We start from the raw sequence: 20,006 nt of genomic DNA, 5'->3' as shown, positions 1-20,006 counted from the left end.
TATGTATATGAGAGAAAGTAAATGAAAACACGCTTCAATAATTTAATATATGAATTCAAAATAGTAGCCTAGTTAAAATTATCTGTCAAGAATCTTCACTAAACTACCTAAAGTACAGATAACAGAAATATCATTTTTAAATTATTTAAGTGCATTTAAAAATGTAAAAAACATCAGAGGCTTTTGACACTTTTTATTGATAGATACCACAAAAAAGAGTGGAAAATCAGATCAATACAAAGCAGGCCAGATTTGCCTGTCTGGCATGAGCACCACATGTCCAAAGCATGCCTTTTTGCCTAAAAAATGCAACTGGTCAAATGTAACGTTTTGGTGACATTCACATAATATTATAGTCAAAAACAAAGTGATATAAGCAGACATTTTAAAAAATCATATCAATATATGAGACTGACCTCAAAGAGCACGTTGTATGTTGTGACTGTGAACTGGTTTGAGTGGAGCATCAATCGTTCAGTGAGCAGAGAGAACAGGCCGTGAGCCAGCATGACCTCTGACTTTGTCCTAAAAAGCATGGCATCCAAAACATCAGCACCAAACCCACACTGTGATCTACTTCAAATAAAGCCAGAACCCCAACAGGGCATAACTGCAGCCCAAAGCGTCTGAAAAATATCTTCGCAGTCACGGAATGAAGTTGCATCTATTTTAAAAACACTTGGCGGTCAGATTCCTTCTGGGGGAAATTCACATGAAGCAAATGGGATTATAAATGAAAGTGAGCTTTATCTATCAAACACCACAGAAACTGCATTTGGAAAAATACTCACACACGATTACAGACTTTGACTACATTAGCGCATAAATATTTCCATGCTGCATGAATTAATAGTGGAGTGAGGGTAATTTGTTATCAAAATAGCCCAGCTGAATTCACTCTGAGAAAAGACTAAGTCGCTTATTTTAAATCGTTCATTTTAAGAAAAAAAATAAATCAGCCTTCAACTCATTTGATGGTATGCTGGGAGTTTATTTCTGCTAAATATTCATAGCTAGACCATCCACTACTGAAACATTTTGTAAAATAAACAGTCGGATTGAATCATGTACAGTATAGGAATCACATATTAATACAAGGTTAACGTGTTATTGCTACTAATATGATTAACAGTATTATTATAAGCCCTTATTTCAAATAATAAAGAAGTAACTCACTTTGGTGACAAATATTTGAGAAAGTAGCCCAAGACTTTGAGTGCCTGCACACGAATCCCTTCACTTTTGGATGCGAGCAGCTTAAAGATGACCCTGTTATTCACCAAAGAGAAAAAAATGTGTAACAACAGATGGAAAAAATGATACAAAATAAATGTAGAAGGAACATTTAAAAAAAATTAAGTACATATTTATAAAAATTACATTTAAAAAATGTACATAAAAACAAAATAGTTTTTTAACAAACAAATGTGTGACCATATTTATTAGATATTTAAAACAAATGTACAATTGGGTAAAGCTTAAATATGGTGTTGAATTTTGGTTTTCAATCACAGTGTTTCTTTCTGACAAAGGAAAATACCAGCGAAGCAGTCTGGTATGTACACAGATCTCACAAGAGCTGACGTGTACACTCAGATGTAACCGAGACCATTACACTGTCTACATATTAAAATAAATCTGCCTATTTTCTTCTGGAGTAGAATTTGATGGAAGTGTGATTTGAATGAGGTTGTCAGATCTAAAATGAAAGTGAGGCCCTCTGTTTTATCATGACGAGCCGTCCAGATGCCCCCTCCCCGCTAGTGTGCACATTTAACCCCATGGCTGTCAGTGGAACTAGCATGTTTATAAAGGCTTTGGAAATGTAAATGCAGCCCGTATAAGAGCTCAGTACAGCAGCATAGGTATCAGGTGAAACTATGAAAGTGCTTTTATAGGTTTTGTTAAGCAGGACTCAGATGTCTCTGCTATGAATGAGGTATTGTGGCCTAGCATTATTCCACAGTGATTAATTCAAATTCATTTGTCAGAATTTTTTTTCCCAGGTTTATTTATAGCTTTTAATAAAGATGTGGGTTGAAGAATATAATGTCTGCTTGTAAGGGGCAACAACAGCTCTCACCGTATTCCATTTCGCTGATCGAAGGCTTGAACCATTGATACAGGGTGCTCAGACATCAGTGCCACCAGAAGCTGGAGAACATCCATCAGATTATCATCCTGTTTAAAAAATAAATTAATAAAGTAAAATAAATAAGCATATGTCAGAGTCAGGTGTCATTCAAGACAGCATTGCAAAAATTGTTCTAGGATTTAAACTTCATCGTGATTATAGCAGTAGAGTTAAGTAGGGGATCTTACATTGTAATCTGTGTCTGCATTAACCCAACATTAGAATTAATCCATTACATATAGACATGCTTCTATGACAGGAAATTATTAGTGAGTAAATGGCACTTTCAAAAAGCATAAAAGTTGGTGCCCCATTGTGTTTTTTAAAAACATTAGAAGGACAATATTCTATATATAGAGAGAGAGAGAGAGAGAGAGGCAGGGTTGCCCACGATCACCAACCCTCTTCAATATCTACATTAATGAATTGGCAAAACTCCTGGAACAAACAACAGCACCTGGTCTCACACTACGTACATGACTCCAACATAAAGTTCTTGCTGTTTTCAGATGATCTGGTTCTGCTGTCTCCAACAGAAGAGGGTCTACAGCAGAACCTAGACATCCAGCACAAGTTCTATCAGACCTGGGCCCTGACTATTAATCCTAATAAAACTAAAGTACTAACATTCCAGAAAAGACCCAGATTAGTGCTGGGCGGTATACCGGTTCATACCGAATACACGAGTTTTAGTGTAGATGCATGTTGATTTTACCAGACGATGCCACGATTATAAATGAGAGTGACTCCTGGTTAACATGTATTAAAAGGGGTCGTGTTTAGTCACTATTTAGTGTGGTATTTTTTGACAATATTCACTCATCATGACAGTAAAATAGGGCATTCTAAGTCAATATACTGCAGTATTTCCTCTCTCAATCAGTAAAAGATATGGTTAACACCCGGTCATGCATGAAAAAAAAAAATACCGTCATGTACCGTGAAACCGGTATAATTTAGAAAAATACCGTGATATCAATTTTGATCATACCGCCCAGCACTAACCCAGATGTCAGGGAAAGAGACATAATTTCAGCCTTGGTATGACCAATGTGCCACAAACTACGCATTCCTCAGGCTGAAAATAAGTGCAACTGGTAAGCTTAATTTGGCTGTGAATGAACAGAAAGAGAAAGCAAGAAGGGCCTTTTATGCCATCGAAAAATCGATCCAAATTGAAATACCAATTAGAATCTGGCTCAAAATATTCCAATCAGTCATAGAACCTATTGCATTATATGCCAGTGAAGTGTGGGATCCTCTCCTAAATCACGAATTTGAAAAATGGGACAAAAATCCGATTGAAGCACTATGCTGAGTTCTGTAACAGTATCCTCCTAAACACCTAAAAATGAGTGACCCCAACTCTTACCATTTTAAAGCCCTTAAAAACCGTTTGCAAAAACAAACTAACATGACTAACAACAGTCAGCATCAGGACACTGAAATATTCATACACAAAATTCTGGCCAACCAAATTATAAAAGCACAAAAAGAAAATTATCTTAACCCATTGGAATGAAACAACAGAAAAACAAAGTAAACTTGAATGTTATTTGGCCCTAAATAGGGATAACACAACTGCAGAATATCTGAGTACAGTGAAAGACTGTAAATTAAGAAGACAAATGACGAGGTATAGACTGAGCAATCATACTCTGACTATAGAGACGGGCAGATATCGACAGCACTGGCTGCCCAAAGAGAGCCGGCATCTGCCCATACTGTAAACATGAAGAAGTGGAGACAGAGCAACACTTCCTCACCAGCTGCCCTAACTATCAAGACATTAGAAAGAAATTTTATGCAAAATTCGAAATACATTGCCCTGAATTCAAATTGCCTTGTCAATACATTGTAACAATTGTTATGCCAATAAAGCACATATTGAATTGAAAAAATTTAATTGAGAGAGAGAGAGAGAGAGAGAGAGAGAGAGAGAGAGAATAGAGCATTTGCGGGAAGTGGCATGATGGTAAACTACCATTTTTTTAACATGTACAAGAGAGAAAGCTGTAGGAACCAAGCGCCATCTGGTGGCAGTAACACCACAGACTATACAGTGTAACAAAAAAAAAGAGATATTGATAATCTGCCTTGATTTACAGTAAAATGCTACTGGTTTAATAGATGCATTGAGAAATGTTTGAAATTAAAGTAGGTGCATTAGGATACCTCGTGCATTGTGAGCAGGTAGTTCAGAATACTCTGCAGTTCATCTTCCTTCACGTCGTGATCCTACATTTACAAAACACACAAGCATTACCTGGACTGCATTTATGGATTTGTTTTATTCAAATTGTATGTATGTTATGGCCACACTAGTGTACCTTCATGATAAGCTGTTTGACAAACAGCAGCAGGAATGCTCGGAGAGAGTGAATCTCCTTTTGTTTGGGTCTTGGCCCATCTGATGCAGGATATCAAGCAAACAAAAAGTCACGTAAATAATATTCCATGGGCCTAGATTGTGATTATACTAATCCATTTTCTTTATGTTTTTTTGTTTGTTTTTTTTTGTTCTGGGTCCTAAAGGAAAATTAGTCTGTAATTTACAACTTTGATCCTTTATAACAAGCAAAATTAAGAGAATATTTCACTCAATGTAATCTTAATTTCATGTAATGAGATTTGAATGAGACAAGCAAGAAAGCAGTCTACTGTGGAAATTAGACACGAAACACATTGAAAGATAAATTGCTCAGTTATCATGGAATGGGATGCTTTCCCACAGCATCTTGAGCGCAAACCTGCAGTGCCCTTTTTATCTAGAAAGACTATTTTCAAGACAGGATATTTACAATGACAGTACATTTTATAACCAATATAAGGAATGATAATGAATCATATTTAATGATTATTAAAAAGAATGAAATATTAAATGCATTACAAATATTAAGTTGCAGCAGGACTCAAGCCCATCAAATTAGTAGTATTAGTATAAGATAATGATCTTATACTAATACTGTATAATTTAATTTATAACTATAATTTGCACCAAAAATAAACTGTATTAAATGTAAAAAATAGAAGATGTTTTATTACTATTCCCAGACTTTTAGACACCACTGTAGCGTCACACGGACATTTTTTGACCCTTATTCCCTAGTCTCATGACATGTTGAGAAGTTGGTTTAGTTTTGCAGCAGACTGCTCTCTTACCAAGACCCTTGGGCGTGATTCCGCTGCGGTCCAGTGGGTTTACAACCCAGTAGAAATATTTGAGTGTGTGCATGATCTGCAGTACAGTTCCTACTCTGCGGATGGCGTTGTAGATGGTGACAGTGCTGATGAATTCTGTGGCCAGGTAGGTGTAGAGAAGCAGCTGTACCTGTTGAGGGCAGCAAATTAGTTTCAACCACCAATGAAAAGTCACATTTGAGAGAACAAAGAATTGGTAAACTATAAAGTTAGCATGATGCAGCAGCGTCAGTTTGTGTAAATGTGTAAGATACCTTAGCTGGGGCATGAATCCAGATGGTAGGGTTGAAGAGGATGTGGTCACACAGCTGTTTCAAGAGCAAAACTCCAGTAGGAAGGTTGCTAAGATAACGGGCGAAGGCAAGGACAATGTCTAGCACAGGTCGTGTCACATGTACTTTGGAAGACTGAGAAGAAAATATAAACATGAAATCAAAATCAATAAAACGAAGTTGATAAACAAAAACAAATGATCAAAAAATGTGAAAGACAGACAGAAATAGAATTTGCTGATTTTTTTTAAGCTGTCAGGTTTTGCAAGCTGTTGTAGCTGTGTTTCTAATGTTCCTTAAAACACCTGGGCTGATTGCCAACGTGCAGATGACTCACTGTCCTAACAATCACAAGAGAATCCTTTTACTTTTTTAGACTTAAAGATGCAGCATAGGACAATTACTGTATATTCTGGATATTAACCAAACAGTTAAAAGGCTCTACTTAACTTCTCTGTTGTTCAGTAGGGCTGTGCCGGTCAGCACAATTGTACGACAAAAACATTTTTGTGCATGTGAAAGTTAAACAGCATTAGCTGTTTTGGGTGGATATACGTTTCATTTTATTTACTGCTATTTTACATTACTTTGGAATGTAGTAATTAAATGTGACTTCTACTCACTTTTTTGTTGTTTTTTGTTTTTTGTTCTCACAGCAATGCAATTCTGACCTGGTGTGACATATTCAGATGCAACTTATTTTCTAAAATTACAGTGCACAAGTTTTTAAATCTTCATTTTACCGGTTTGGTCTCTTGTGACTGAAATCTCTTTGTTAAGAGAGCCAAAACAGTAGCAATATTACAGCAATAAACAAATATAACACAAGGGGCAATATAAACAATTTCACTGAAAAATAAAACATACTGTAGTGTTTCATACATTAAGATGTTGTTGGAGAGGGACAATCAACCTTTGCATGAATCTCTTAATTCAGTAATAAATCTCAACACTCCATTATAACCATCTGTAACAAAGAGGCACTAGAATTCCTGTATAAAATATTACCACGGCCAAGTGCTGCTAAATCAGTAGTAGCATTTATTTTGGCAACAAAAGAAAAAAGGGGGGAAAATGTAGGGGAAAAAATAAAATGTGACTCTTACTAAAATTTAATATTTACCTGCAGTTTAAATATTGAATAAATCATTTTAGACTTTGTTCAAATTACCGTTTTCATTTTCACTGGATTTAGAACTAATTTAAAATTTCTAAGTTGGGTTTCTATAGTTACAAATGCAACTTAATCATGTCAAAAGCTTTTAACATTTGCACATTTTAGGGCCTTCAGATACAGACTTGCATACATATATATATATATATATATATATATATATATATATATATAAAAGCTTACTTTGAACATTTAAGAAGACAGTTTTCTCCTTTTTTCTTATGTTACAGCATTAGCAGAATTTAAACTGCCTTTGGATGCACATGTTCAACATACTCAGTGCATAAAGTTATATTCGTGTTTGGCACTTACCTTCTCCAGTGCGTAACCGATGACAAGAAAGCCCTTGCAGGCCAGCACCTGCTCTTGCATAGCTACAGAGCCCTTCAGCAGCTCCATCACAAATGACAGTAGTGTGCAACTTAGAAAAAAAAAACATGCAACAGGTGAGCTTCAGTAGAGAAAGACTGAGCAGAACTAACAACAAAAAGATAAATAACATATAGACCTGATCTAGTTCAAGTAAGACAGCGACCAGAGGCTGTCAAAACTCAAACAAATGAAAATGTCCATAAAACAAGTCTTGATGAACAGGCTGAAAAGTTTAAACACATTCAAACCTGGTGTTTCATCACTGATGACAAACACTGGTTTTGGCGTTTAAGTTTGTTGTAATTTTCCCCTCTATTTAGATAGGACAGTAATTAGATTGGGAGAGTGGGAGAGCAAAGTGGGCGAGTATCTGGCTCACACAACATGCCATGTTTCAAAGTTTAAATGAGATTTGAGATACGATGGGGAAAAAAAATCATCAAATGTTCGACTTTTATAGGTCTTTTGCATGGAACCAGCTTGAACATTCTGCAAAAGATCTTTTTTTGTGTTCTATTGTGAAAGTCCTAAATTTTCACTAGGCCTGTCAATTTAGCACATTAATTTGGTTCAATTAACTATCAAAAAATAACACATAATTAAAAATTTACAAATTTAACTTGTATGCCATCTTACAATGCATGCAGTTGCTGACAAACAACATGCAGGATGATGATGATGATGCACCCTAAGGGGATTTGTCTTAGATTTATATCATTTGATATAGTTTAGCAATATCACATCAGCAAGAGTGCTGTTTTTCCTTAATATCTGCACAATACCTACCTATTACATTTTAGATACAATGTTTAATTTTTCCAACAAAAATAGTTCCAAAAAAAGCCACTGCAGAACTGTTGTGTCTCCAAGAAACACACAACAGTGTTTTGTTACTGAATGAATCTATGCATTTGAATGTATCGAGTGGGCCAATGATTCAGTGACCCGTCCATAAAGACACTTGCTTCGTTTCTGAATGAATCAGCCATTTGAAGGAATTGGTTGAATGACTCACTCATTAAGACAGTGACTTGCCGCCACCTACTGGCAGTTTTAGTTTCATATTTAGAGGATCATTTCATTTTTTTTTTTTTTATCATTTCACATTTCAAGATTTTTTTTTATTTTCGAAACCATTAACGCACATTTTAAACCCATTAGTCTCACAGCATTATTTATGCAATTCAAACTGAAGTGTACATGTTCATGCCAGCTATGTCTGTTTACAGTAAATATACCTAAATATCACTTCAGATGCAGCATCTGAACAATGGTATGACCACAGTGTAGGCTTAAATGTTTATGTGTAATAAATTAATTAATGTAAAAAAAAAAAAAAATAAACTTTTTTGTAATGTCTATTCGATGCTTTTCTCATCTAACACAATAATGGCTTTAAATTATTTTTTTGGGAGTAATCTCTTATCTCTTAGTAATCCCTAATATGTCACAGGTCAAATGAGATAAAGAATAATATTTATTATTATAAATAGCTGCTCCAAAGTGATGATGCAAAAATATTTTGCTGTTGTCGTCAATACAACTGATCAAACTGGTCATAATGATAATGGGAAAGAAAAAAAAACTATTCAAATTCTTGACTGAGGTATTTGTACTCCAGGTTACACTCATTTGTTAGTACTACAGCCAATCATGGTTAAATATTTAACTTTGTATTGGCTCTGAGTCAATGGTGTCCACACAAAATAACAGTAAATGACACTGAGCACTGACCTCTCGAGGACCAAACCCTACAGCCAAAAACAGACTAATGGTTTGTGTACCATGAGAAAACATCTCCTTAAAAAGCTGCTAGTGTGAGTCTACTGGGTTTAGCAACTCTAGGACAGACAATATTAACTTCATTTTCAGTTTTTCCTGGCCAGGCTAAAACTGAGAAGAGCTCAATCTTTTTTCCCCACTGAGAATCCCTTTCCTAATTTTCATCCTGCCCCCAGGCAGAGTTGGAGTTCTCACCAGACGGAGGTGTCCAGCTCGTCACCGCTGTGCTGGAGGAAATCCAGCTGTGCAAACAGGGGGAAAAGGACCTGAACTCCTCCAATAGAATGGATGGCACTCTGAACCGAGTGTGTCACCACAGCTTTGACGTCCTGAAACACAGAAAGGCTTGATGTTGGATTTGTTTTGTAATTTTATGTTGTATTACGTCGTCATGTTGTGTAACACAGATACCCTCTGGTCAACACAATTCATATTATTGTCATCTTCCTATTGTTCTGCAACAACTACTCCTGAATGAGAAGGTTATTTCCTAAATCTGTGCTCTGTATGCATGAAGATGGGGAGGTGGGTATAATTAAATACAGAAAGACAGCTGTGAGGTCCTTCTTAATGTGCCTCTAATCAGACCAGTGCTCTCCCAGATGGCACATTCATAAAACCACTGTCAGAGAGATCTGTTCAGCATGTGAAGATGCCATCAGAACTTAAGAAGCCTTTATTAACTGAAAAAAAAAACCAGAGAATGAAGCTAAATTATTGTTCCTATTGGTCATTTTATAGAATATATCCTATTATTCAGTTATGAAGTCCAGGGCTTGACAACATCTATTTTTCAGTTGAGATTTGTAATTATCCTGCAAATATTTTTGTTTATGCAACACAATATTAATAATTCAAGTAATAATAACAAATAATAATAATAATAATAATTTATTGTCGAATAATTTTTAATTTATTATTAATTAAATTAACAACTGTTGTTTAGATTATCTATTAAATATTATTTTATCATTTCTTAGGTTTTAATTAAGCAATACATTCATAAACACACTTCTGCTGGGAAACAACTGTGCACTGGGAATAAAATAATATTTAACTTTAAACACCATACTGATGCTTTCCAGACTCATTTATGTTATCCTGTTATATAACTTTATCTTGAGACATACTTACATCAGAAGAAATTCAAATGGATTCAAAATGCATCACACACAACCAAATGTTTATGCTTGTAAGATATTAAAACTAGTGCTGTCAATCAATTAAAAAAATAACTATTGAACTGCACATTGTTTTATGAAATTAATCACTATTAATTGTGATTAATCCTACCTAACATTAAAGTTTTTAAATATACTTTTATATTACAATGATTTCACATTCAATCTTCAAATTAATGTAGAAACAACATAAAGAGTATATTTTTAATATTTGTTTAATGACATCTTTTCTTATGACTGAAGGCAAGTATCACCATACAGTATACAGTGGTGTGAAAAAGTGTTGGCCCCCTTCCTGATTTCTTATTTTTTTGCATGTTTGTCACACTTTAATGTTTCAGATCATCAAACAAATTTAAATATTAGTCAAAGATAACACAAGTGAACACAACATGCAGTTTTTAAATGAAGGTTTTTATTATTAAGGGAAAACAAAATCCAAAAATACATGGCCCTGTGTGAAAGTTTGATGATCTGAAACATTAAAGTGTGACAAACATGCAAAAAAATAAGAAATCAGGAAGGGGGCCAACACTTTTTCACACCACTGTATATATATATAGATAGATAGATAGATAGATAGATAATATATATAATATATATATACTACTGATGTCTATAGGAAATTGTTCTTTTTTTCCTAATATTTAACCATTGACTACGGCCATTCAACATTACAGTATAACTGAGAGCTATCAATTTTAACATTTATTAGACTTAAAAAAATAACAACTTTAATTTATGTGACCTTAAATTAAACTTTAGTTTAATTTAGGCGCTTTAATATGAAATGATACAGGCTACAGCGCGTGCCACCATATTTGTGCGTGCAATTCAAGAGCAGTATAAGAGAACAGTATAACGGCTAACAAGTCAAGTCAAGTTTATTTGTACAGCGCTTTTCACGATACAAATCATTGCAAAGCAACTTTACAGCAAATTAAGTTTCTACAATATTTAGTGGTAGCTTATCAGTGGTGACAGTCAGTTAATGTACATACGTACAACAGGACAGGAAGATTCATTTTTACTGACTGATCTCATCTGACTGTAGTTCACTGATGTTCTACTGAAGCTCCCTCGTCACCTGTACCGTTTCCGCCCTTGTTCAACTAGTGCCTGTCACTGAGGCAAAGTGGACTGTGCGTCTGAAAAGTCTCCTGTTTAATGTGGTCGTAAAGACATTCTATATCTAAATAAATGCAATTATTGTAAAGAAAAAAAGAGACAGAAGTAGCAGTTGTGAGTAGGGATGCAGCGATTAACCGGTTTCGTGATTAACCGTGCTTTAAAACGTCACGGTTAATTAATCGTAAAGGTTCTGCTAAACCAAGTGTTTCTGTTACACAGAACAGAACTGTTGCAGCTTGCGCGAAACGAAAACAAAGTCACACTAGCGGTGCACCAGCTTAAAATGACGTGCTTATCAGAGGCACGGAGGCTACCGCATTAGATTAACTGTGACAGAGGGACCAAACAGCAAAGCTTTATTTCCACCAGAGAAATGCCTGTCGATAGTGTGGGACCATTTTGGGTACACCAAGAATGACCAGGGTGTCATTTAAATATTGCTGTAAAAAACTGCTGCTAAAGAGCGAATACATAAGGGATAACGTATAGCTAGCTGTACACTGAACGATTTTAATGCACGACGTAAAGGCAAGAACCACCTGACACGAAGCTACAGCTCGTTAGCTCAGCATTCTGCCCGCTTCAGATCAGAAAGAGATGAAATAGTGCGGTAAGATCACATTTATTTGAATTAATTATAACATTTAGCTACTTGAGAGAAAGAGAGAGAGAGAGAGAGAGAGAGAGAGAGGTGACAGTTGCCTGTGTGAATTAGCCTATCTGCGTCTGTGCGTCTCTCCAGCAGGCTATTTAATCTATTTTATTAATAACAGTCACGTGGCAGCATTCTCAAGAAGTTTGTGTCCTCCTGAATGTTTGTACACGTGCGCAGCGCGATCTCCGATCTCACAAAGCAAAATAATAGACATGATTTTCTCAGGCCACATGTAAAATCATATGAATTACTATAAAGATTATTAAAATGAATATGTATGGATGACAGTTGATTACAATAATATTTCAGTTTATTTCCATCATTAGTAACAGTTTCCCCTGTGGGACAAATAAAGTTAATATTAGTCGTATATTAATAATAGGCTACTTCATTAACTTTGTTATTTACTATCCCTGTTGTAGTATTATTCATAAGTAAAAACCAACAAGATTTTTTTTTCACCGTGTTTCCAAATTCTCTACCCCAGGTCCAAAAGAAATGTAAATAATGTACAAACTGAAAACATTAAATACTTTTGTGATCTATTTCCATTTGTTATTTTCAAAAGAGAAATACTGTCATTAATGTTTACAGAGCAGAGGTCACCTTTTATAATTCCAATGGGAGAGATGGACTTTTGTTTGTCTTTTGTTTATTATTTTGTGCTGTATTGTTGGTTACTGTGTTGTTTCAAAAGCCAGCAATAAATAACACTTTAATATCTAAAGAGCGTTCATGTGATTTTATACATTAGTAATGTTGGGAAATGAATAAATGCATAATAATCGTCATAATCGTAAAACCGTGATTATTCCTCAGACAATAATCGTACCAACAAAATCTATAATCTTTGCATCCCTAGTTGTGAGTGGGGTGGCCAATCCTAGGTCCCCCCCTGTGTTAATTGTGGTAAATATTTTTAACGCCGTTAAACTGGAAAAATTAATTGCAGGCGTTAACACGCTAGTTTTGTACAATTCACATGTGCAACATATGTAAACCACAGAGATACTTCTATTAACTCTTTCCCTGCCAAACACAGAATTTTCCGTTATTCATGAGACAACACTTCCCTGCCAAACACGGAAGTTTCTGGGTTTCTGTGTTTTCACTGTTATACACTAGGGGGCGCTATTACGCATCTCTTGAGTCTAGAAAGTGGCGATCAAAAACACAGACCAGGAAGATGCAGAAACGAGCGATCTCATATGGAAGCATATGCATATGAAAAATAATGTTATCATCAACACTAACCACATATAAATAAAAACTGCCTAATGTTACAGAGTGAAATGTCAATCCAGAAAGTGGTAAAGGCCTGTGCAAGCTTTGGGAGTACTGATGGAAGCCATCTACTGCATCTTTGCTTTGATAATATTACTGAATATGATCCAGATGTAGTATTTGATAAAAATGCGATTTTCTCAGCGTTTTGCTTAAAATGTTTTTTTTTTTTTTAAACCTACCCACATTCAAGTGTTGATTAAAAAAACAATGCTTGAAGCTAGAATAAAACAGATTTTTTTTGTTTGAAAGTAGAGGGTATAATCTTTATTTTAATGTATTGCATGTTCAGATATTCATACAACAAAATATTTTGGGGGCCATGAAATTTTAGTGAAAATCAGCAAAAACGCTGGTGGTGGCTGGCAACTTTTTTCAAAAACGCTGGCGGGGAAAGAGTTAACTGGCCCAAAACTCTCTCACACTGGCACAGTCAAAAATTGATATTTAATAAATACATGAATGTTAAAAAGCTTGTAGACTCCCTTGATAACACTGTGAACCAGATTAGATTAAGTGCTTTTAGAACTCATGAAGTGCTGGATACAGCACAGGTGTGGGCCGTATTTTGCTGAGCGAGATGATAAAATGCTCATATTGTTAATTACGTTAACGAATGGTGATGAGCTAATTTCATTAGCCCACAGACAGCAGTCCACCTGGCAGGGCAGGTCTCTTCAGGCAGCTGTGCAGGGATGCTGAACCAGGTGTGATGAAGATACAAAGAGGAAGAGCATACCTGCAGCATGAGAGCGTGTGGTGAGTGCACAAAGATGGAGGCGTTGTCCTTGGGGGAGGACTCCAGACACAGCTGAGCATCAGTGGCTCGAGGATTATAGGTGAAGGCGATACTGGCAGACAGCTTTCCATCATACAGCAGCATCTTATGATGTTCTGCAAACATCAGGTCACTCTCTGCCTTGTGCTTAAAAGTGCCCTGGATCAATCAGAGGGAGAGAGATGCTAAGTACAGCTATGCTGAACATTTTCAAGTGTGTGTGAAAAGCATGAAATTAAACCTGATTCATCAGAACACTTAATAAAAGCATAAGTGTTTAAGTGCAATAAACAGACTGATGATGTGAATGATAAAAATGCCTGATGATCATTTTAGTGTTTCAAAATCATTCTAGTAAATTCAATAATAAAACAAAGAAAAAATAAAAAGTAAAAGGAGTAAAACAGCAGTATGTGGCTGCATTTACCCTTTATAATCTAATGAACAGATATATCTGAACATGTATGTGATTTGACAGCAATACCTCATCAGGTCAGAATTTTGAACAAGAACTTTTTTAACATCTGTAATAGACAGCATTTGGGCAGAGAAATGGATCCCACCTTGTATCCAGGCCCCAGCTGATAGATGGCTAATATCTGAGCAGCACTGAGAGCCTCACTGAACAGATACACTGCCCCCATCTGACCACAGAACACACGGTTAGCGTCTGCTGTCTCTGATGAGCCCAGAAAACACTTGTCGAATGTCTGTGAAGAACAGGAGGGGAAAAAGTGTATTTAGTTACATTTTTTACATTTAGAACGATGTTTGTAAGTGTAGTGCTGGTACACTACTGAAATGTTTTAATGTTTTTTAAATAAGTCTTATGTTCACTAAGGCTGCATTTGTTTGACAATAAACATACAGTAAAAACAGTAATAATGTGATAGAAAAATAACAGTTTTCTTTTAAAATTTCATTTATGATGGCTTCAGCCATTACCCCAGTCTTCAGTGTCACATGATCCTTCAAAAATTCTTCTAATATGCTGATTTGGTGCTCAAGAAACATTTCTATTATCAATGTTGCTTAAAATTTTTTTGGAAACCATGATACTTTTTTCAGGATTCTTCAATTAATGGAAGGTTCAAAAGAACAGCATTTATTTGAAATAGAAATCTTTTGTAACATTATAAATGGCTTTACTCTAATTTTTAATCATTTTAATACATAATTGCTGAATGAAAGTATTAATAAAAGTATTATTTTCTTAAAAAATAGGCTATATCGTACTCACCCTAAATTTTAGACCATTATAACATTTATATAGTACTTGATATTTACCCACACCACACTTGAGGTGCAGAGGTCTTCAAACAGCTAATGTGTATATTACTACATTGATTTTAATGGGACTCATTTTACACAAATGATAATTTGTCCATATGTATGTCTCCCCATGCATACAATAAAAACAATAAACCATATTAGCATCACTTTGTTAGTTCATGTGAATCAACTTAAAGAACCAACAATTTGCTGTTACAAAATGCTGCGCTTTAAACGCTGTAAACAGACACTGACTACATCATTCTGACACCACCTTGAGCAATGCTTTTTCAGTGTAATAATGTCCAACTTTGATTTACAATTTCAAAAGAAAAGTCTACATGTACAGCCGTTTTGTTTCATCCTTTAAAGTTTGTGGGTATTTTGGGGTTTGGAGCTGCTAAAATATTGACAAGCTTTGAACAGAAACACTTCTGGAGAATAAAAGCAGGCCCTCAAGCTTAACTGCTGGTTAAAACTAGAACAATAAGAGATAACAGAGCCTTTTGAAAGTACTTACATCGCTTGTGTTGACAAACCAGGTGATCTCACCATATGACGCCAACTCTCCATTGACATAGCAGCTGATTTCGCTGTTCTTCCAGCGATTATAGATGTGCACTATGGTCACCATATACCACTGTTAAATAAAAATAATATTAGCAAAAATAAAAAGAACAGCATGCCATTATTTATTTAATATCAATATCGCAAAGCTTGAGAGCATTATAGCAGGGGTTTTTAAACTTTTGGACTCCAAAATATGATTATCCCCTTCTAGGAATTCACTTTCTATTTCCGTGCCTAAACAATCATTCATACTGAGTAAGAAAAATATTAAATGTGAAATTATAAATCAGTTTCTAAAATTATATAATTGGTTTTTGCATTGTCGTTGTACTAAAGCAAACAGTGAAAATATCAAGAAAATATTTGCTTTTTATTAAACTGGTAGAAATTAAGAAAGAAAGAGTTTAACACTTATATATGTCTATTTAGTATATATGTGTATCAATACAATATAATAAATCACAATTATGATTTCATGATTTCTGATTAGTCCTTAGAAAGCAGAATTAAATAATAATAATCAAATCAATAAGTGCATTTTAACTTTGACAGCCCTAACCCTTTTGACCCTTTTGCAACCTTGTGGTCCCATGGGAGACCTTGGATCTTAGTTTAAAAAACCCTGGTCAATAGAAAAATGTGGTCCATCAGGAAACGTCTGATGCTAAACTTGCATATTTAACTTTGTTACAGTAATGAGACCATGGTCCATTTACACCCTCCAGCAACGACCTCACCCAGATCTTCTTGAATTTCCATTAAATGGTGGGAAAAGCCAATGAAGGTGCTTTTCCCTTAGGTAAAACCTCTCCAGAGGGAATGTAATGGAGTGGACTCTAAGTATAGGCAAAATAGCTTTTTAGAGCACTTGTGAGCTTCTTGATATTAGAAAAGTGAAGTACCAGACGTTCATTGCTGGAAAGGACTGTCCATTGAAAAAATAAAATGTTATCTGAGGATGCCTCCCCATTCCAGGGGGCATATGGTTTCTAAGCAGGGAAGGGATTTGGTTTCTTCTTGCAAATCCTCAGACATGACTTGGCCTCAGCAAAAACCCTCATTCTTATATGTCAACTTTGCTCTCCTTGTACATTGTAGACGTAAAGATGAAGACTTTGAAAAGTGTACAGTTTGTAAGAGTACAAACTGGTAAGGTGATTCATACCTTCTGGGGTTTAAAGTCATACTTCACACAGTGCTGGAAGCCTTTGGCTTTGGACTTTAGAGAGGTCACAATCAGACATCCGCCCACAAAGTGTGCAGAATAGCCCAAACCTTTGCTGGTGCGGAAGCTAGGAATGAGGGGAAAAAAATACAGAGCACAATTAATAAAAGTTACATTTCAGGTGAGGGGTTCTCAAGTTTATACAGCTCTATTCTTGAAAGAGTAGCTACAGTTTGAACCCTTTGATGTATAAATTATTTAAAAAACAAAGAAGATTATCTGTTTTTTATTAAAAGCATTAATAATTTAATATTTCACAATTTGTATATTTATATTTTTGTGTATTTTGAAAGACATATCTGTCCATTTTGCATCAAGGTTTGTAATTCAATACAATGTAAGCCTATGGCAGTTTGTTGGTAATCAAATAATATTTTTTTTATATTCACCCTGAGTAGAAAATATTTAATATTACATCAGTATCTGAGGTGTATGAGGAACCAAAAACAGACTGAAAGTGCATAACCAACCTACCCTTTACTACATATTGGGTGCTTATACTGTATAACCATAGTGTTTTGTAAGTGTTAGTTCACACAAAAATAACAATTCTATCATCATCTACTCACCCTCATGTTGCTCAAAACCCATTTGACTTTTGCTCATCTTTGGGACAAAAATGAAGATACTGTAATATTTTGTACATCTGTCTTATGGGTTCAGAATAACAATGTGAGTAAATGGCATGGTAAGTACATGACGACAATTTTAATTTTTAGGTGAACTAAAAATGTAACTAAAATATTATTTTGAATGTTCTGTGAAAACATCATTTAAAATAGTTTTGTAAAAAAGTCACAATAGTTAAATATTATATTAGAATATTATATTAGAAAATTGGATGGATGGAAGGCAGGAAGGAAGGAAGGAAGGATGGATGGATGGATGGATGGATGGAATTTTGAAAGAAGGCCTGTAATGTAGAGAGTTAATCTCAGCCCAGTGAAAAGTGTAAATCCTACAGTTTACATTTACATTTACATTTAGTCATTTAGCAGTGTTCTGGTTTTGTCTGTGAAGAATGTGGCGAAATTATCAGCTGTTATAGAAGTGGTAGGAGGTGGTGGAGGGGGACAGAGGAGAGAATGGAAAGTTTTGAAGAGATTACGTGTGTCTGGAGCGCTGTTGATCTTGTTGTGGAAGTATGAAGTATCAGTTCTTTCTACAGGGTCAATTATCGTTTGGTGAGTCAAAATAGCTCCATTTGCATAAATTACATTTTTGACAGAAATTAATTAGAAGCTGAAAATAGGACAAGAAGGCTGTGAAATGCTGCCCTTGAGAAGTGTAAACGCCAGACAGAGAGAAAAAGGAAAATATACAGAATTTTCTTATTCTTCATCTAACACCTACAAATATTTTAACTTTTATGGCACCTTCCAGACAAACAAAGTCGTCAGCTAATCTTTCACTATGCACTGCAGGTGTCTGGTTCTTTAGAAAGCAGCTTGAATAGAAGTGTTGTATTTTACATTACAGGTTTGTGTGTGACCCACCAGTAGAGATAAGGCTTGTCCTTGTCAACGTTTATGTTATTGATGGGGTCCAGGCGCAGCCAGGTGTGGAAGGTAAAGCCGTTCTGGTATGGCCATTTTGCAATAGGTGGAAGTGCAATAGCCTGACGATACAAAAAACAAAAACATTTTTTTCCAGTTAGGTTTCTCTATTTTGTTGTCTTGTTTTAAATAACCAGAGTAGCATATGAGAAGAACAAAAAAAAACAAAAAAAAAAACACCTACAATGAACATCCTTGGAGGGATGCACTGAAAACGGTTGTGTATGTTTGTACACAGAAGACTTCCTCTCATATTTGTGGGTTACGGATGAAAAGTGAAGGCAAGCGCAATGTTATTTTTTTCGTGAAGCCAGCATCCTATCTGTGCTGGAATAACATCTAATCAAAGTATTTCCTAAAAGGATTGCATCCATTTGGCGCTGTTTCAAGTGGACACTGACAACACAGGAAGGGTTCCATACACATGCCATCTAAAACATCAATATCCCCATACTGTCGGGATGATTTGTCGGGTTTGATTTTTAATAAAAATATGCAAACACACACACACAGGTAGTTGGAACATTTCAAAGTCATCTGCATCACATCAGATATTGACTGCTGTCCTCTCTTGATGCACAGAAAAAAAATGATGAGCTCAAAGAAAAAAAACAGTGTCTGCAGTAAAACACACAGGATCTAAGATGTGAAAAAAAAGTCAATCCTGAAATAATTTCTTTCCTCAAATTTCTTTCAAAACTAGAAACTTGCTTGTCTTTTAATCTAAAAAAAGATTAGTTTAAATCAATATACATGTTTCTCATCAAAATAATTGATTGCTCATTGTGACATAAAACTCTTCTAAAGAGTAAAACTCTAGTTCATGGGACATGATTCTTGTTTCATGACCCATGTCACATCCTTTCTTACTCCAGAAAGCAGATACAATTACCTGTGGGTGTTAGACATTTCTGTAAACTTTCATCTGTCACATGACTGAAGGAATACCTTGATAACTAAGTGAAAGAATGGTTATGTAAAGCCTTTTGGAGACAGACAGAAATTAAATTCACAATTTTTCCCCTAAAGTCCTAAAATCTCCTAATCCTGAAAGCAACAGTGTGTGTGTGTCTCTGTGTGTCTGAGAGAGTGTGTGAAAAAGACTTTTTTAGTCAAAATGAGCCTAAACATTTTGCAGTGAAAAGATCTTGTTGCAGATCTCATGCTATACAGTTTCAAGCAAACAGAAGATTGTTTTTGGTACTGGAATGCATTAAACTGATCAGTGAAAGTGAAACGGTAGCTCAAAATGTAGCAAAGCATAATTTCCCTGATTTAAACACATTTTGTATGTTTATTATAGAGAGGAAGTTAAAACGTCTGGGTAGTGGATAAAAAAGATAAATTCTGGCATGCACCTTTCAAATCACTTATTCATGAACCACAATAAAAGTTTTCACAGTGTATAGAGGCAGATGT

At 35.2% G+C, this 20,006-nt stretch overlaps 1 protein-coding gene across 6 annotated transcripts in view; it reads right to left on the bottom strand.

Moving 5' to 3' along the window:
* LOC107695599 (lipopolysaccharide-responsive and beige-like anchor protein) overlaps nucleotides 1–20,006 on the bottom strand; it is a 274,449-nt gene that overhangs the window by 207,951 nt on the left and 46,492 nt on the right. For all 6 annotated transcript variants that reach the window (XM_016495624.1, XM_016495602.1, XM_016495617.1 and 3 more), the window contains exons 5-18: nucleotides 18,528–18,649; nucleotides 16,972–17,098; nucleotides 15,757–15,876; nucleotides 14,528–14,674; nucleotides 13,926–14,123; nucleotides 9,131–9,264; nucleotides 7,094–7,202; nucleotides 5,590–5,742; nucleotides 5,297–5,465; nucleotides 4,465–4,544; nucleotides 4,310–4,372; nucleotides 2,084–2,181; nucleotides 1,177–1,269; nucleotides 417–525 (exon numbers count right to left, since the gene is read on the bottom strand). In XM_016495624.1, the coding sequence (XP_016351110.1) occupies nucleotides 417–525; nucleotides 1,177–1,269; nucleotides 2,084–2,181; nucleotides 4,310–4,372; nucleotides 4,465–4,544; nucleotides 5,297–5,465; nucleotides 5,590–5,742; nucleotides 7,094–7,202; nucleotides 9,131–9,264; nucleotides 13,926–14,123; nucleotides 14,528–14,674; nucleotides 15,757–15,876; nucleotides 16,972–17,098; nucleotides 18,528–18,649 (1,722 nt within the window). The remainder of the gene's footprint in view (nucleotides 1–416; nucleotides 526–1,176; nucleotides 1,270–2,083; nucleotides 2,182–4,309; nucleotides 4,373–4,464; nucleotides 4,545–5,296; nucleotides 5,466–5,589; nucleotides 5,743–7,093; nucleotides 7,203–9,130; nucleotides 9,265–13,925; nucleotides 14,124–14,527; nucleotides 14,675–15,756; nucleotides 15,877–16,971; nucleotides 17,099–18,527; nucleotides 18,650–20,006) is intronic.

This window comes from Sinocyclocheilus anshuiensis, unplaced genomic scaffold (assembly GCF_001515605.1).
Source record: "Sinocyclocheilus anshuiensis isolate Anshui unplaced genomic scaffold, SAMN03320099.WGS_v1.1 scaffold517, whole genome shotgun sequence".
Lineage (NCBI taxonomy): Eukaryota > Metazoa > Chordata > Actinopteri > Cypriniformes > Cyprinidae > Sinocyclocheilus > Sinocyclocheilus anshuiensis.
This window is presented reverse-complemented; position numbering and strand designations above follow the sequence as displayed.